Source organism: Egretta garzetta, unplaced genomic scaffold (assembly GCF_000687185.1).
Source record: "Egretta garzetta isolate BGI_Z169 unplaced genomic scaffold, ASM68718v1 scaffold35, whole genome shotgun sequence".
Lineage (NCBI taxonomy): Eukaryota > Metazoa > Chordata > Aves > Pelecaniformes > Ardeidae > Egretta > Egretta garzetta.
The window spans coordinates 2,143,155-2,160,832 of NW_009259730.1; the positions used below are offsets into that span (position 1 = coordinate 2,143,155).

At 42.2% G+C, this 17,678-nt stretch overlaps 1 protein-coding gene across 2 annotated transcripts in view; it reads left to right on the forward strand.

The window, feature by feature from the left end:
• MAPRE2 (microtubule associated protein RP/EB family member 2) overlaps positions 1 to 17,678 on the forward strand; it is a 99,487-nt gene that overhangs the window by 16,596 nt on the left and 65,213 nt on the right. For both annotated transcript variants that reach the window (XM_035894940.1, XM_009639471.2), the window contains exon 2: positions 2,514 to 2,575. In XM_035894940.1, coding sequence (XP_035750833.1) covers positions 2,514 to 2,575 — 62 coding nt within the window. The remainder of the gene's footprint in view (positions 1 to 2,513; positions 2,576 to 17,678) is intronic.

The following is a 17,678-nucleotide window of genomic DNA, read 5'->3' on the forward strand; positions in this document are numbered from 1 at the left end:
CGCTACTGCACGCGGCAGCAAGCAAGTACTAATTATCTCATCTGGCCATAGCCATGGCACTGCTCCCTCTAGCTCAGGTAAGTACCTGCATACAGGCAAAAAGGCAGGAGCTGTTGTTGAGATATACACGCAGGTCAAGCCAAAGAGGTACATCATCAGTTTCCAGGTTTTAGGAACCTCTGCTATGAGGACTTCTCCATTTTCTTTTTTAAGACTATACAAACAAAGTTTAGTGTGGTGGTGGTATTCAAATCACGCTCAAACCGAGGTCTGCTTAAGGAAGACAATGAAATTGTTATCTCCGTCTTCAATATGCCATAAGTATCTCTCTTTGTCCTGGTTTCGGCTGGGGTAGAGTTAATTTTCTTCATAGAAGCTAGCATAGTGCTGTGTTTTGGATTCAGTACTAGAAGAATGTTGATAACACACTGATGGTTTCAGTTGTTGCCAAGTAGTGCTCAGACTACTCAAGGAGCTTCTCCTGCTCGCCCAGGTGCATAACAAGCTGGGAGGGAGCAGAGCTAGGACAGCTAACCCAAACTGACCAAAGAGCTATTCCACACCGTATAACGTCATGGTCAGGGGGGTGTTAGTCGGTTGGTTGCAGGGTGAGTGATCGCTGCTTGGGGCAGGCTGGGCATTGGTCGGCGGGTGGTGAGCAATTTTATTGTGCATCATTCATTTTGTATATTCTCTTACCATTCTCATTATTACTATTATTATTATTATTTTCTCTTATTAAACTGTCTCTGTCTCAGCCCACAGCTCTAACCTTTTTTTTTTTTTTCCTTCCCGATTCTCTCCCCCATCCCACTGAGGGAGAGGGGAGTGAGTGAGCGGCTGCATGGTGCTCAGTTGGCAGCCAGGTTAAACCACGACACTCTTCAGAAAGTATAGTGTAGAAAATGCTCCACGAGCAAATTAAGTCTCGCGTTTCTGAGGGAATCGCCGTGTCTCTCCACTGCTATGGCCTGTTAGAAGTTCTGGTCAACACCTTCTGATGTGAGATTACTTCTTCTAACCATAGTCTTAAGAGTGTCCCATCCTTACAGGTTATTTGAGTAGTGCTGTTAGATCCCAACTTAAGTTCAGGGGGGTCTGCTTGAGCAAAAGCCAACATACCATGATGGATTTGCTGTTCCTTTGCCAATAGGATGCCTGAGGTTTGTCAGCTGTCCTGGAATCAGTTTCCACATTAAACAAATGGAGGAAGAAAAAAAAAAAAAAAGAGTACATTGAAAAGCAAAGCTTAAGAGGCTTGGAGAGACTCAGAGAAATGAAACAATAACATGTTTAATAGCTAATTCCCATTCTGGTTTGGCTTTAAGGTAGCTTCAGCCTTCCAGTCTGCTAGCAGCCTTCCAAGTTCTCTGCCAGGATGAGTCACAGCTCCTGGAGCTGGGATCCAGTCCTTTAGACAAGCCATCTTTAAAGGTCTGTTTACCTTTCCCAGATGATAATGAATTGGAGTGAGAATCGCTTTATGTTTTCCTCCTCTTGAAACAGGGTTTATGATGAATATAAATTCACCTGTGAGAGCTTCCTGCATCCCGCAGTCCTGATTCAATCCAAGCCCCGCTGGGATCCTGTTTGGTGTAGTTTGGTGCTGTCATGCAGAGATGGATGCCTTCGGAATACCCCTCCCTGCTGGGCTGTCTCAACTAGTTGACTAGGAATGCAAAACAAGCAATAACCAGAGCCCTGGTCTGACTGTAAACCATTATTTACTTGTTAAAAAAATCCAGCTGACTGAGTATACGAATTAAGAAACTTAGCCACGTAACCCTAGTATGTAATTCATGGCACAAATTGAAACCCATATATGGCTGCTCTTGCTTATGTTTCTGTAGCCTGTAATGTAGCGCTTGAGAGAATGGATGCGAGGACAAATCTAGCAATTGTAGGCAATTGCTTCTAGGATCACAGGCGGGAACGGGCCTTAATGCGGCTGCTACAAGCGGGCAACATCATGACTTCATTGCTAAGTGAGGCACTTGGAAGGATTGCCAGTGTTTTTGTGTTGTATTGGCAAAAACATAGTTGCTGGGTATCAGTACATGTGTTTCTCAATGGTAGATTTTTTTTTTTCTTTTTTTTTTTTTGCTCTGAAAAGCTGCTCGGGCAAGTGCAGCAAGGCTCCAGTTGCATGACACAACGGTCATCACTGGTTGCCTGTGCTCCGAAGAAGCCTGGTCGGATGAAGAAGCAGCAATGTGCCTGGCAATTATGAATAAACTCTGAATGTAGCACTGCATAAGGGACCTCATGGATTTGCTACCATATCAGAGGGGCATCTGATTGTTGTGCAGATGTGTTAGACACTGAACCATTGTGAAGGCAGCTGAATTAGGGTATTGTAATGAAGGGCTTCTCCTCTTGTTTCATTTTTAGCATACGGCTATTGCATCACTGCCCAGCCGATACAGACAAAGACCATTCACTGAGTCTTTTTTTTTTTTTTTTTTTCCCCCTGTTTGCTTGTTGAACTAAAGATTTTCATGTTTTCTTTCCAGTACCAAATTGCTGCAAGGAATAGTTCAAGCCGGCAACCAGGGAAAGTGTTTGGATGCTCAAAGTAAGTATGTTTGTGTGTTTGTATATGTTTGTTACAGTGCTAGCGACTGAGAAAGCACCCAAGAACTTGTCTGATGTCTGTAAGGCAGTAGCTAGATAAGTTTGGTATCAATAGTAAGAAATATTCCTTTGCAACGTATTTGTGTAATTAATATATTAAAGTCATCAGGAATTATTCATTCATGAAACAGAACTGATAAAAGCTGAACTAGCTGCCACAGACCTTTTGGAAATAATTTGGTTTTTTTGGTTGGAGTAAGAAGGAAATGCTGGCAGAAAGGAATAAAAAAAACCCCAAAAACTAAAGGTGAACAGTGAATCTAACTTCTCTCTCCCCTTCTGTTTGGGAGCTTTGAGAAATTGTCTTCTTGCTTTTGTTTTGTTAAATGTTAGCTCTTCTGCATATCATTAGTGCTGCCTTTGCAATGTTAAGTGCAAAAAGAGCAAATTACATGAAATGCCACTGTTCAGGGTTAGTCATTAATGGCAGATAGAATGCATAAGGTGCTGTCCCTTTTTTAACCCCCAGCTATGGGAGTTTAAATCACATTCCACCCGAGCTGGCTGTCAATTTAAACTGTCCGGCCTCCAGCTTGGCATCTCTGAAATCTGCGCAGGGAGTCACCTGCGAAGAGTGGGGAGATGGATGGCACCAGGAGATGGGAGGCCCACCAGGTGGCAATGTTTAGAAAGCCTTCGGAAAGGACGTGCCTGGAAGAGATCTGGGCCGCTTGCGGTTGCCATCGCTTGCTCCCCTTGTGTCATTGCTGCTGCATCTGTGCTATTAAACAAGACGTCTTCACTGTTGCCAAAATGGAGCATAGGGTACCTAGTAATAAACCTCATATTTGACCAGCTTCACTGTTCACAGCGCTCGCCATACCGCGCTGAATACCTTTTCCCCTGGCCAGGACTGTGCTGCAGCATTAGTGGTTTGCAGTACAGCGTGGGGTTTCTTTATTCATAGCTAGCGCCAAAATTACGCGGAGCACTGAAATGATGCTCGGGCTGCATAATGAAGAACTTTCAACTCAAAACGTACCCCCGCGTTTCTGCTAATGCTTGTAAAGCTGCTACAGGGTATGAATGCTAACTCTGGAGGTAGGAGGCATCTTGGTTTGCAGTGATACGTTTTGTGCTTTGTGGTTAAAAGTAAAAAGGTTTGTCTGAGCTATTTTAAAGACTTGTTTCACAGTGAAACTAGGGATTTGCTCCAAGTTATTTAATGAAAAAAAAAAAAACAAACCCACTTAAATATGTTTGCAGAAAGATTTCTCTAGATATGTGACAGACATGAGAAATTATTCAGGCTAAGTTCTATGGGAAATACCAGAATTTGCCTGTGTTCACTGGCACAGACACAGGTAAGGAGGAGAGACTGACACTGGGAGAGGGAAGAGTTAAATGAGGAACCACAGTGTTCAGATTCATCAGGTTGGGAGAGAAGAGTTACCTTCACAGCAATTAGAAGATATGCAGGGCTCAAGTGTACCTGGAGATTCTTGGGAGAAGAACAGTCTAAGATTTAGAGCTGAAAGAGGCTTGTATACCTCAAGGATGAAGCAATAGCTCTAGACTACAGGAGGCATCTGAGAGCAAGAACGAGGAAAATGTAAAATCCTCCCTCTGTGGATGCACTCCTTCCCATGAAAGTGTTGCAGGTGGAAACACAGTGGGGCAATGCCCTGAACCACGGTGGGGTTCATCTGTCGCTTTCTACCCTAGCACAGAGTAGGCATCACTGCCTAAAGTCAACCTTGCTCACTGTGGTTATCCTGGCATTGCCACAAGTACCGTGAAACAGCAGGAAATCTAAAGAAAACTGCAAGCATTTGGATAGTGTGCACCCACCAAATGGACCTTTATAAAAGCAGGCTGCATCCTACCTGCCTAATAGAAACTTATCTGACACGTGCAGATTTCCTGCAACGAGTAACCCTCTCCGTTAAGCGTATTCCCCGCGGATTGCTGCTTACTGTGTAGCCTTTCCTCTCCAAATCCCTTAGTCCTTATGGCCTATTATATGTCAATATAAAGATCTAGCTATCAGCCTTCTAATACCAGAGATTCATTATATTGCTAGAGAATTAGCCCAGCTATTACAATTGCAAAAGCCAAATCCATGTAACATGCTATTATATACCAGTCTTCGCTCATGAAACCTTCTGGTCGCGTTTCAGTGCCTTTGAGCCTGACCAAACGGGTGTATTTTTCCATGGAGTTAAGTTATATGGACAGAAACATGAGGGATGGATGTTGGAACATCCAAGGAATTTTACAGTTGTTGCATCAGGCGCTCTCGTGTGTGAGATGCAGATAAGGGGGCTTTTGGCAGTTACAGTTCCTTGCTTGATGTATTGCTGAAACAGTTACAATACACCCTAACATTAGAAAGCAAGTCTGGTTTCTGCTGGAGCATTGGCTCAGGAATTACCCGTTATAGTTCAGTAATTTTGAGATAGGGGAGGAGAAAGCAAATATATTAAAAAGACGTATATACACGTGTATATAAAGTATGGTTGTATGATGAACTACTAATTCATGAAGTGTTCGGGGAAGAGCTGAACGAAAAGGTTGTATGAACTTTTCTCTTCCCTGCCCAGAAATGAGCGTTCTCTGGCCATTCATGCTAAGGCTGCAGGTAGTTACTTAAACGGGGCAGACTGAAGAAGGGTTTCCCCTCACTTCTTTCTCTCTAGCTTCCAGCACCAACACTGGTGCAGAACAAAATACTGCTGCTAGATAAGTGCACTTTGTTTCCTACTCTGTTTCTCACTGCTTGTTTCCCCAGACTGGTCACCATAATGTCCACCAAAGACCTGACTTCCCTAAGGGCTGCTTTGTACCTTCAGCCAAAAGACTAAAGAATTATCAAATAGGTGAACTTCTGGGCTGAGCGGAGTGCTTCGAAAGCATTTTCGTAGTGTGGAAACACCACAAGGTCCCCCAAAATGTAGTGGAGGACATGTGTTTAGGAGTCAGTCCTGCATAGGACATGGCTGCTTTATAGCTGGGTTTGGTCCAACATGAGAAAACCGGAGACCTAAACCCTGAACCTAAGAGAGCAAAGTTAACCCAAGTGGAATGTTTGTTTACGGCTGCGTGCTCACCAGCCCCGTTCCCTTCTTAACTTAGGAACTGGGTAGCTTGGACAGCCTTTTATGGTGCTGTCTGAAAATATTCTGAACTTTGGGGTGATATTTGTTTTTTCAGTGCCCAGTACCAAAAATTATCCCACAGGAGCTCAGCAAAGCGGCTGACTCATCAGGAACGTAACTTTGCTTTTCAAAAAAGATAACGTGTGGTTCTGTTCCGAGCTAATAATGAGAGCCCTTCCAGCGCAGAAGCTGTCAGCAGCACTGACATACATTCACAGTTACAAAAACACATAGCCTTGTGGTTGGGGGTTTTATTAAATAGAAACCTCATTTTCTACTGTAATGAGGAAAAGACACTGGTTTCATGCCACTAGTACCTTTTGTGCTCAAAATGTTACAGAAGCCTTTTTTGTTTGTTTTATACACAATATGACTGTTCAGAGTTTACAAAATGTTGCTGATTTGTGCCATGACTGTTGAAGCCATGACAATGTACAATAATATAAAAAAATTATACCCTTATTTCTAGTAGTCTTTTGTTGTCTTTGCATTTTGGTATCAATGGCATTTCATTTAAATGTTGGAGAATGTTTATTAAAGGGTCATTCAAGTAATGATTTGAGTTTTGCTCCAGCAGCAAAAAAAAAAAAAAAATCCTTTTTTTTTTTTAAGGCCCTTAAAAAAAAAAAAAACCTTTTCAAACCCCACAAATTTTTTTAAAAAAAAAAAAAAAAAAAAATCCTTTTTTTTTTTAAGGACCTTAAAAAAATACTAAACCTTGTCAGACACGTCAAGTATTTGTAGCGCATCCAGATGCTATAAAAATAACTGTGTCATTTTTCAAAGCAGTTTCTAGATTTTATAAATATAATCTTGCAAATCAGGACCTACCCTGATTCTGCACAGTCATCCTGAGTGCGCCGTCAGGCTGGATCTGTTAGAAAAACAGAGGATTTGGGGTTTTTTCAATAGTAGTCTGTACCTCGCTAGTCTGTTTGCAATGCTGACTGCCAGTGTGATCACTTGCTGATCACTTCAACGTCCAGAAGGTGCTAACAGCAAGGTGCTAAGTAGCCCTAGATTTTGTCTAGGGGAGGAAAGGCAAAGGGAGGAGAGGTGGAGAAAGGAAGGCAGAGGGAGGAGTGTGAAAGGAAGACTGGAGGAGAAGGTTGGGCTGGCAAAGTGGTGACTGCGCACTGTGGTGACCCCCAAGTGCTGCTGAGGAATATGATGATGAAGTGAGCTGTGACCGAAATGCTGTTGTGGGTGTGGTGGGAGGCGTGTGGAGCTCAGAGCGCCATGGCCGTGTTCCCATCTGTACTTTCCTCTCTATGAAGTACACGTGTGCCTGTCCTGTGGTGTGGTAGTGCAGCGTGGCTGACCTGGTCTCCTCTCCGATGCTGCTGCTGAAGTCTGTACCTGCACATCAGGCACTGGGATGCTGAGCTGCGGTGCTCAGGGCCCCCAGCAGCAGGGTAAAATCCAGGGGGTGGACAGGCTCCCAGAAACCCACCGTGCCTGCTAGGAGCCCAAGAGTAAAGAAAGACTTAAAAGAGCTAATTCAGATATTGCGCTTATTTTTAAGGAGGTTATTTTAGTTGTTGCTGGCTTTTGTGGTTTGGCGTTTTTTGTTTTATTTTTTCTTAATCCAAGTATCAGCATTTTCCAATATTTCTCTGCAATCACTGGGGCTGGAAACTTTGGTTTTCATTAGCTGACTGCTGAGATTCTTATATAATTAAGTTGCTCCATGATCTGCAGCTTTCAGAAAATCACCCTATATGCTGAGTCACAGTAAAGCATGAGTCGCTGGCAGCACACACACACTAGTGAGGTCAGGTGGAAGCAACACGCATTTAATTTTATACGTTGTCCTTACAGAAGAAATGTTGGTTATAATAATGGCTTCTTAGAGACTTATTAGGTAGAGTGTAGGAAGGCCGCTGCTGTGTGCACGGCTGTTGCGTTACAATAAGAGGTGGCAAAATTAGAGGTTTTCAGTGTCTTGGGACCTAGTAATTTGTTGTCCTTGATATGTTTCCTGTTGTTAATTCAGGGCTTGCATTCAAGCTCAAATGTTGTAATAATCTGTATCGTCTTGCACGTTTGTTCCTACCTGAGCCTGGAGCAGGCACAGAAACAGGCATGTGGTGGGAGATGCTTACACATGGGGCAAAGTCGATGGCAGCAGGCTCAAGCCTTAAGAGCCTCAGCTGGAGACCGGCCACCAACACGTGCACAGCTGCAGCCCCTCTTAAAAATCCTCTCTGAGTGATTAGGCAGGCCAGGTACATGCCATGGTTACCATTTGGTGGGGGGAGTGCCAGCTTTACTTCTCTATGAATACCGGTTCCTCATAGAAGGAAGCTGGCGCTGGCCCCACATTAAGGTTTACGCAGTGGCTTCCATTTAGAGCTTCATCCTCTTATATGAGGCTGGGATTTGGCTCACCGCTAATGACCCGAGCGGGCTGCATGGGCTAAATGCCTTCTGAACAGCACGATAGGAAACACCCTTATGTTAATATGTTATGTTTTAAAAAGAATAACTGGTCCTGGTCTCGTGTCTGTATAAAAGAACAATATTGACTGCGCTCAAGTATTTTCAGATTTGGTCTGATTTCATAGCTGGGACCTTTTTTTGTCTAATATAAGAGGCTTCGTGTAATCACTCTTTTAAATCTACAGCTTATGTTTGACAAGTGGGTCACTGGTTAATGGAAGCAAGTAAATCCAGCTGTTTATCTTTTCAGCAAGATCATGCACTTTCTGTATGCTCTTGTCTGCTCAGAATGGAGATGTGTACATTTTTAATGACACTCCCTCTATTTTAGAGTAGGGACATGCGCTTTATGTTACATTTCATCTGTTCTCTACGTTTAAATAAAATAAAGCCACAGTAGTACTTCAGCTGGTATCACGTTTGACCCACAAATAGATAACAGCAGTTGTGGTACTATCAATTTCATTACTAGGTGTGATTTTAAAAAGTCATTAATATGACTTCATAAGGAAAATTTACTGTTGTACATGCTTGCAAGTTTTCTTGCTTCTTCATTTCTCTTCCCCAAGCCCCAGTATTTGTGTGTGTTGCTGTTAGCAGATGCACCTTCCACTAAAGCAGGCCAGCAGTAGCTTTCTCCCAACTAGCTTTGCCTCTTAACCAGGCAAGGACATTTTTTGGCTGATTTGAAATGTCAGGATTTCAGAAAGTGTTTGGTAAGCTTTCTGCAGGGTGCTAGTATGTAAATAAAGCACTTGCAGCACTAGATTAAGGCAGTTCACGGAAACTTGGTCTAATATGTCAAGTTTCGAAAGCTGTCTTAGGGAATATCTGTCAGTGAGATAAGTTTCCTGACACATTTTGCAAATCATTTTTTTTACTTATTTTTGTTTATTCAGAGTACTAACATAAGTGTAACGTAGTTAAAGCTGCCTGTGAAAATTATTTTTCCTCTTCGTTTGAGACTACTTTATTAATAAAGACTTTGGATAAACACTAAGATGATAATGAACATTGACTCGCCATTGGGAAAAATCTGTCTTCCATCAATAAATTAGGAAACTAAAACTTTATGATTTGTAATGGTATTGTGTAAAGTAGCAATGAAATTGGACTTAGAAGAACAGTTTCTTGCTCCTGAATGTTCTAGCATTCGCGAGTAGTAACTATACTTAGAAGCCTGTCACAGATCTAAATACTTAACAGCAAGTTAAAAAGCATGTGTGTAAGGAATTATCAGAAAGTAAAGAACAGAGCACCTCGGCTGCTTGCATTTGGCCTGTAATAAGCATGAAATAACTAATAGCAAGTCTATTTGAACGGTGGGACAAAATTCTGTTAAAAAAATTGTGTGTAATACATATTTGTTCTAGCCCAAAGAGGAAGCATTCCTTGAATTATCTGTGAGCTACTGATCGCAAGGAAAACCTTGCAACCTAGTTTGTCAGAGGTGCCTCGGCTTTCAGCTCTTTAGTATGTTAGTGGTGGCAACATGTCACACGAGGTGTGCAGATCCCGGGTGCTCTGCAGCCCTTAAATACAGGTGTCACTTCTTGGGGTGGCTGCGTGGCAATGTGCGTGCACCCCAGCAAGCAAGTGCTGTAGCACATTCTTCTCAGCTGGGATGAAATGCGGTGTAATTAGCTAATGACAGTATGTTGTCTGGGCAATAAGTATGCCAGGGACTTTGGGGGCTTCGTCTGAGTGAAGGAAACCAATGTGACCCAGGTTCTCCTCAGGTGGCTGATGAAGGAAAGTGGAAGTTGCCCAAGGCTATGAAGGACTATGCCTGATAAAGGAAGGGTGGAAAAGAACAAATGGGAGAAAGAACAATGGGGAAACCTCAGGTGTGGAAGAAATCCTGAGATAAAAGGGAGGAGCTGATCGAGTTGCAGCAATGGAGAAAAGGGATAGGATTTGCATTGCTTCAGAGCTGGAAGTACTGGGTGGATCAGGGAGCAAATCATGGAGGAAAGGATTGGGACCCATCATGGTGATGCTGAGGGTGACGCAGGGGAAGCTTGTGCAGGCTTGTGATGGCAAGTGTTTTGAGGAAGGTGATCGTAACAGCAGGGCCTGTTTTGGTACTGATAAAATGCAGAAAGCTGACAGAAGTTTGGTTTTGTAAAATGCTATGAATGTCCCAGTCAAAAAGCAGTTACCAAGGAAGGGGCAGGCAGCATACAAACAAAAAAGCACACCACCACTTTCTGCGTAACTTCTTGGCATTTGCCATTTTGATGGGCATGTGAGATGCATTTGCTTTGTAAGAGAATGCTCTTTAGCACATTTCTGGCTGTAAGGACATGAGGAAACTATTTGTAGAGTATTTTGCAGCAAGGCACCAGATTCCCAGGCCAGGGTTTGCAATCGCAGAAACGCTCGCACACTACTGAATGACTTGGCAGTGTGATTTTGATCCCAGTCAGGCATGAATACGCTCTGTATTTCTTTCACATTAGCTAGAGTATGTAATAATGTTTATGTTGGCTTTTTGCTGGGTGTGGGAGGACAGACGTTTAATTAACAGTTTTCTGGGACAAAGTAACCCCTTCAAAACTTGGTTTGTAATGATCCAGCCCTTTCTGTCAGTTGGATGAAGCATTTTTGATTCAGTAATAGGTACCCAAAAACTCAGTTGACTATCTTCTGGAACCATTGCTTTCTTGTGCCAGCTTTCTGCCTTCCTCTTTAGCAGTGGTGAGTGTCTTGGACAGTTTGGTAAATGTTGACAAACGTTCCTTGTGATGGTTTATAAACCCTGTGGAAGCTTCATGTGTTCAGTATCTGTAACGGTGATATTGGATAAGGCGCAACACTGAATGCTGAACAGAGCCAATAGTCATTCCAAAGCATTTAAACTTCTCCTTGTGTTATGTGTAGGTATAAGATAGTCACATAGGGCATTAAATTACTTGGATAACATGTGCAAATCAAATGGCTACCAGCTTCATAACTCTTGTTGTGCAATACTAACAGAGAATCATTGATCCCAAGAGCTGTTTTTAACTATCCTTGCATTCTTAGTATGTAGTATCAATGCCAAGTCAAGTTTTCAGCTGAGTAACGTAACAAGCACTGTTGAAAGTCTTCGTCTGCCAGTAAGGTATCACTTCAGTGTGGGACACAACCCTATCAGCTTTTCATGTTTGAAACCTTGTCAAGTGGTGTTGCAAAGCTTCCCGTTTGTTGTCCCATTCCCCCCCATGCCCCAATGTTGCTTTTATGGAATATATCATTAGATTGAAATGCCTTCAAACTATATGGCTTATATTTTCAGCGTAAAATGTAAGAAGGAACATCAGAGAGGTAGATTGTCCACTCCTGCCTGTTTGTTTTTTTTACTTGTCTGCGTTTTTCCAGGTACCTCTTTTTTGTCCTAAGAAAGCCAAAGATTCCTCAACAGCTGAAAATATATAAAGAAATACTGGATTTTTCTTCTACTCGGTCATGTTTCCAAACACTTACAGGCTCTTACCATTTATAACTTGTTTCATTGGTTTTGTTTAGGGTATAGATGTCTAAAGCTCTGACTTCTCCCAGTGGTAACAGTCATAAGCCGTACTGTATGTACTTGAAAATCCCAAACCTCTCTCTTCCAGAACATGAATCTCACTTTAAATTAATTAAGGTTTTTTTCATTCTCTGAAAACGTCTAGGACTCCAGACTACCTGCACGTTTTGAATGTTTTTGGATTGGCCTTTCATAGTCTTTAAATCTGAACTCTGAAAAAACAAGCCTAGAAAAGTAGTTAACGCCTCGCTGTAAATGGAAGCGGCAACAGCAAATCTAGAACAGCTCCAGCCAAGTAATTCCATGTAAATGACATGAATGAGCCATGCATCAGTCTCCTGCCTCAATTCCTTTCAATCAGCATTAACGATTGACAGAGTGAGAGAAAGGAGTTGTAACTTCAAGCATTTATTGATCACAGCCTCTGTTTACAGTTTTTCAGATGAAAGCAGCTGCCCAAGGTGTGCCTGAAACTCTGCTGTAGCCCAGTGGATATCACTGAACACAAATGTAACAGACACTAAAGAATTAAAAATTTTGGTTTGGTCTGGAGTTAATGGAAGGAAAAAATTTTCTTCTCTTTGGGACCATCCTTCACTGAGTGTTTCCTACTCTCACTGGAGCTTTTTGTTATGTAGGAAGCGTTGGATAAAGATGTTTCGGATATTCGGTGTGAACTTCTTATGTTTTAAGTACAGAATCCTTTGATGTATACTGGAGAGTGCTTCTTTCTAAATAGGAATTTTTTTTCTTTGAAACAGCTGGATTTAGCTAAACCCTGAAAGGGTTGGATTTAATAAATGTCCACTAAACCTATTTATTAATTTTAATTAATATTAAAACTATATAGCTAGTCTTAAAATATTTCTTCTATTCAAGAGTTTCTGAAATCCTGTTTCTGTGAACAAAAAAAAAATATCCTGGTTTTGTAGACAGTATTTGAATCTTGAAATAATCCTCTGATCTCTATTTGATTTATACAGTAAATATAAAAGGTAGCTGCTGCCTTTTTAAAGAAAAATGCCCACAGGCTGTGGCTCTTCAAGACCTCTCCCTTTAGTGAGGAATTCATACGCTAATGGTCAGATTGGATTTGCAGCTACATTTTCAAGAATGCTTGGCTGACAAAGACCCCAAGTTTTATTTGACTCTTCCTCACAGGCACAGCACTCTTCTTAAAATACTTACTAAATGTGACCTCTGAATTATAAATATGTCTGTATATTTAAAAATAGACTTGAATTACCTCATAGGGATGTGGTCCATGCACATTGTGTAATTGGGACAGCCCTCTCTTTCTTTCTCTTTATCTGTCTCTCTCCAGGGAAGGCAAATAATCAAGACTTCGCTTAAAGTGGCAACACTATAATCCCCAAGGGTGAGAAGCTCATTCTTTATCTACAGGATGTCTGGAGTGATAAGTAGCTGTTTTATTAAAACACATGCAGTGTTTCTTTGTCCTGCCAAAATTATCATTTGCTGTTTGGTATGGTGAGTTTAAATGCAACGCACCCTGAAAGTTAAGGCGTAGAATGAAGTAACAGGATGAAGGTGGGAGAATTTATTCAGTGCTGTGTAAACAAAGAAAGTCTATGAAGTTACAGTTTTCAATTTTCACTTGAAGTGATTTTTAGGCCACAGTTAGAACTTTCCTTGGGGTGATCGGTGGGGTTGACAGTGTGTCGGTGAAACGGGAAAGGTGAGTTCTTCTGCGTAACCCAGGTCAGCTTGAAACTTATCACACACCACATCAGATCTGATATACGTTCACTGTGTTAGTAACATTGCTGTTGCTAATTCCTTTCTGTGTAATACATTATCATTACGGGTTAGAACTGTGCACTAATTTAGGTTGGCGCAAGCCAGTGCTCTTTAATAGATGTGCAGATGCAGATACCTCATTTGTACTTCCTGTAGATAACATGCAAATCTGGATCTCCTAAGTCTTCTGTTCCAAATTTACTAAATGAAACTTTTATTCGTGGTGTATACTGTCAGAAATTTGGCTGATTTTGATGCAGCCTAATTAATTATTTTCATGGTTATATCCATCTTACTGAATCTACTCGTGCCAGGAATGAAGTCTGTCTATGTACCTTAATGGACTGGGCCTTCCTTGAAAAAGCAAGATGTGCCCAAGACTTAACAGAGTAACTTCTTAGCTCTTCCCAAACTTTCTTCCTGATTTGCTTTATTCACTTACTTTCAAACCTAAACACTGTGGGCCAACTCCTTTGGGGAGAGCCTATTTCTGCACTGGTTTCTGATAAACATCGACTCTCAGGTGCCAGAAATAGCTTCAATTTCGCTCTGTGGTGTGTAAATCTGTTGCTATGCAGAATCCTGTTAATCTTCATCGTGATAAAGGAAGACTGTGAGAATAGTTAAATTAGAAAAGCAGGCTACATCGATCAGGACTGCTGCTTTACAAAAGCTGGTGCTACCTTCTAACTCTTGGCCTGAAATCCAGTTTTCTCATTCTCTTTCCTACTGGAAAAACTGCACTTGAGGAGAGTGTTCATGAAACTGCTCTGAAAAGTGAAGTACGTGGGCCAAAAAAATTATACTTGCATGGTGCTTGCTACAGTTTGAAGTTGTAGCTGAGGTTCCTTTACGAACTTGAACATGAATAGAGGTGTCAGAGATAAGAGATGCTTGTTGGCCACTCTAGGGTTAAATGTGTTTTTCTTGATCTCACCCCCTATCCCCTCCCCCAAAGTTATCCAAGCAGTGGGGAATTTCTGCAGTCATTAATTGTATTTATACTTTGGCTATGTCACATACAAAGCTCCCTAAAACTGTGTTTGTTTTTTTTTTAACTCTTCTGACAAACATATCAGTAGAAGTCTGTAGCGTGGCCGTCATTTCTGTTTTCAGAGGCTGTGCATTGGTCACTTCTTATAAGCATTAAAATACTCGTAATTTATTTCCACACTAGCTGCCTAATATAAAATTCTGGCTCGAGCATGCCTGAGGTCTTTCTAACACTGCATTTTGGGCTTTTAGGGGATTTCACTCTCAAGCATTATAAATTACACTTCATGTTCTTCTTACTGCGGCAAGTGAGGCCTAGAGCAAATAAGGAGAGAGGAACTGAAAATGAAAGCTCTGAGGAGGAAGGAGCAACCAGATTTTGGAGGATGATGTTTAGGCCTGTTGCAGTGCTCACTAGTGTTCGCTCTGCCTGGTTCATTCACCACAGCAGAAACCAAAGTACTCGAATGCATGTGCTGGGGTAGGGTGGTGCCTCTTCCATCTTCAGCCCACCTGGCACTCGGTGTGTTCTCCAGGGGAAGTGTGGGATCTCACCTTGTAGCCACAGCTGGGTGGGAAATGGGGAACTGCAGGCTAATGTGGCAGAGGACTAGGTTGCCCTGAGAGGGTGTGACAACTCCATCCTTGGAGATTTTCAAAATTTGGCTAGACAACGATCACGTCACCAAACATGACCTGATCTTGTATTGGTGATGACCCTGCTCTGAGTGGGAGATTGGACTGGACAACCGCTATAGGTCCCTTCCAGCCATTGCTTCTGTGGTTCTCAGTGCTGGAAGATCTATTACACCAGGTTTTGTAATTCCGCCCTTTGGCATTAATTGCTTTCCTGGCTCTTTGCTTTGCTTAGCTTAGTCTGCATATCACTTGTGAGTACTAGATTTCAGTACTTTCAACATCCCGTAGGTGGGGTTTTATATCAACACCATGCTGACCTTTTACTCTTCAAGCTGCTTTTCTATTTGTATGCCTACTATAAAGGCAGCACAGATGCACAGGCACCTAATAACAGCAACAGGTTCCTTTTTCTTGTTCTGTGTCGCTGGATCCACCTCAGAGACCTTTCTGCTCAGAACGATGAAAAGTGGGAAGACGCTGGTGGCTTCCTGCACATAAAAATAAGAGTCGTGTTTGCGGGCCACGCAGTGCTCAGAAACAGAGATGTAAGTGGAGGGAGTGCCACGCATATGGAATCCATATTGTGCCCTGTGCCCCCCAGGCTGTGCTAGATCAACCGAAGAAGGATGTGCTGTCTGAAAACCAGCGCCAAGCTTCTTTTGCCACGGCCTGGCTCAGCCTCTGTAAAAGTAAGGTACTGCGTTGAGGTGGCACGTGTTTTCTGACCTCGAGTCCTAATGCAGAGGCGAGAAGGGGTCTGAAGCAAGGCTGCCGTGCTGTCCTCACCTGCACTTCTCTCCTGTAGCTTTGCCAGTACATGTTTTAAACAGTTTTGGAGACTTCAATAAAGAAGCTTCTGTTCTGTGCCACTGGTGAAGGAATAAAAATATTTTTACAAGTTAGGGTAGCAGAGTGTTTTACTGCTCGCTGCCTAGCAGAGCAGGTAGGGTTATGTCTGGCAGCTGAAGACCTGCTATAGATTATTTTTATATTCTGTCACCATGTAGCATTTCTGGCTTCTCCATGCTCTTGAGTGTTACTAAGAGCCTTACTGGCCTTTTTAGCAGAATGCATTTTGTTGCTTATTTTGAAAGACTCAAAGGCAACTTTCTCCAGTGGGTTTACTGTTGCCAGATGAATGGAACATTTTTCAATAAAGTATGTCAACTGCAGATGTCCACATGTCGGTTACTGAAAGCAGAATCTGAGTATATTTGAAAACCTGGCAGAAAGAATAAATAAAACCTCCTGTCTTGGTGTTCAGGGGACCACGGTAAATTGGCAGACTAGTTTGAGTTTTGTTAGAGATGGCTCTGTGTGTTAATGTATAGATCTGATTTAAGTCCAAGTAGTTTCTCACCAGTCCAAGTGCTGTGCAGCTGATGTTTAGTTATTGATTGTATTCACCTCACAAGCTCCCTGTGAATCTGGAGTCTATATCACTAGCGCAATCATGTAAACTAAGATTTCAGCAAAGTGTCGTTTCAGTCTGAAAGGTTAAATAAAGATTAGTTAAAATTTCGTAAAATCACTTTCTTCGAGCAGAAAAAAAAATCTGCAGTATAAACGTGATCAAACTCATACTTGAGAACTTTTGAGTTTTAATACAATACCAGCATAGTGCCTCTCAGAACATGTTAGAAATACTCATATTGCTTCCGTTTGACCTGGCACCTTAAAACTCATTTTAAAAAGGCTGTATTTATGGGAGCTTTTTTTTTTTAAGATGTTGGTAGATCTGCCCAAATATTTCATGCTCTTTTGCATCTAACAGCCTTGAGGTCATGCAGAGCTGTTTAGAGACTGTGCCCATGGTCACTCTTGGTGGTTTCTGTTTAGACAAAACAATTTGTAAACATTTGGATAGTTTGTTTTTCTAATGTGGTGAATGTGTGAGTTTCGATCCACTGTTGGGACGTGAGGGTAGGTTTTACTGCGGTGAGGTTCAGATCTGCTTCTGAGGATGACCAGCATTGCTCTGTGGTTAACGGCACACTTTGAAGGACGTTGCTATTTAGGCAAGGGGAGACACGCAGAAATCATAGGGATATGCAGAAATGAAAGGGATATGCAGAGGGAAACGGCCTGGGGGGGGGGGATAAGAAACCCTTTTAAATGAAGGGGAGAAAGAGATGAGGGGTGGTGCAAATGGTGGTGCCAGCAGTTCAGTGCTACTGCCTTGGCAGGCTTTTTCCCTTGGTGTTTCTGACCCAAGCAAGATTTTAAAGGACATGCCGTCAAATGGTTTCTCCCTGTAAGCCTGAGCGCAGGAGGAAGCTGGAAATGTGCAATGCAGCTTGACAGGGTGTTTTACTGTGCTCCCCAGTGAAGCTGTAAGTGGGGATACAGAGTTTGGTAACTTAGGCATCCTGGTGCTTAGGGGTGCCAGGGAAGGGGGGGTGGGAACCCAAGCAGAGCAGGAGACACAGGAAAGGGGAAAAAAAAAAAAAATAGACCTTCTTATGGGTTTTTTTTATGATAAGGAGCCCATGATTCCTGACACCCTTGTATTCCTGTACCGTTTAACATTTATGTACATTTTTTTTTTAATGAAGTGTCTACCCTATTAAACGCAAAACGCGTTTCTTGGGAGCTTG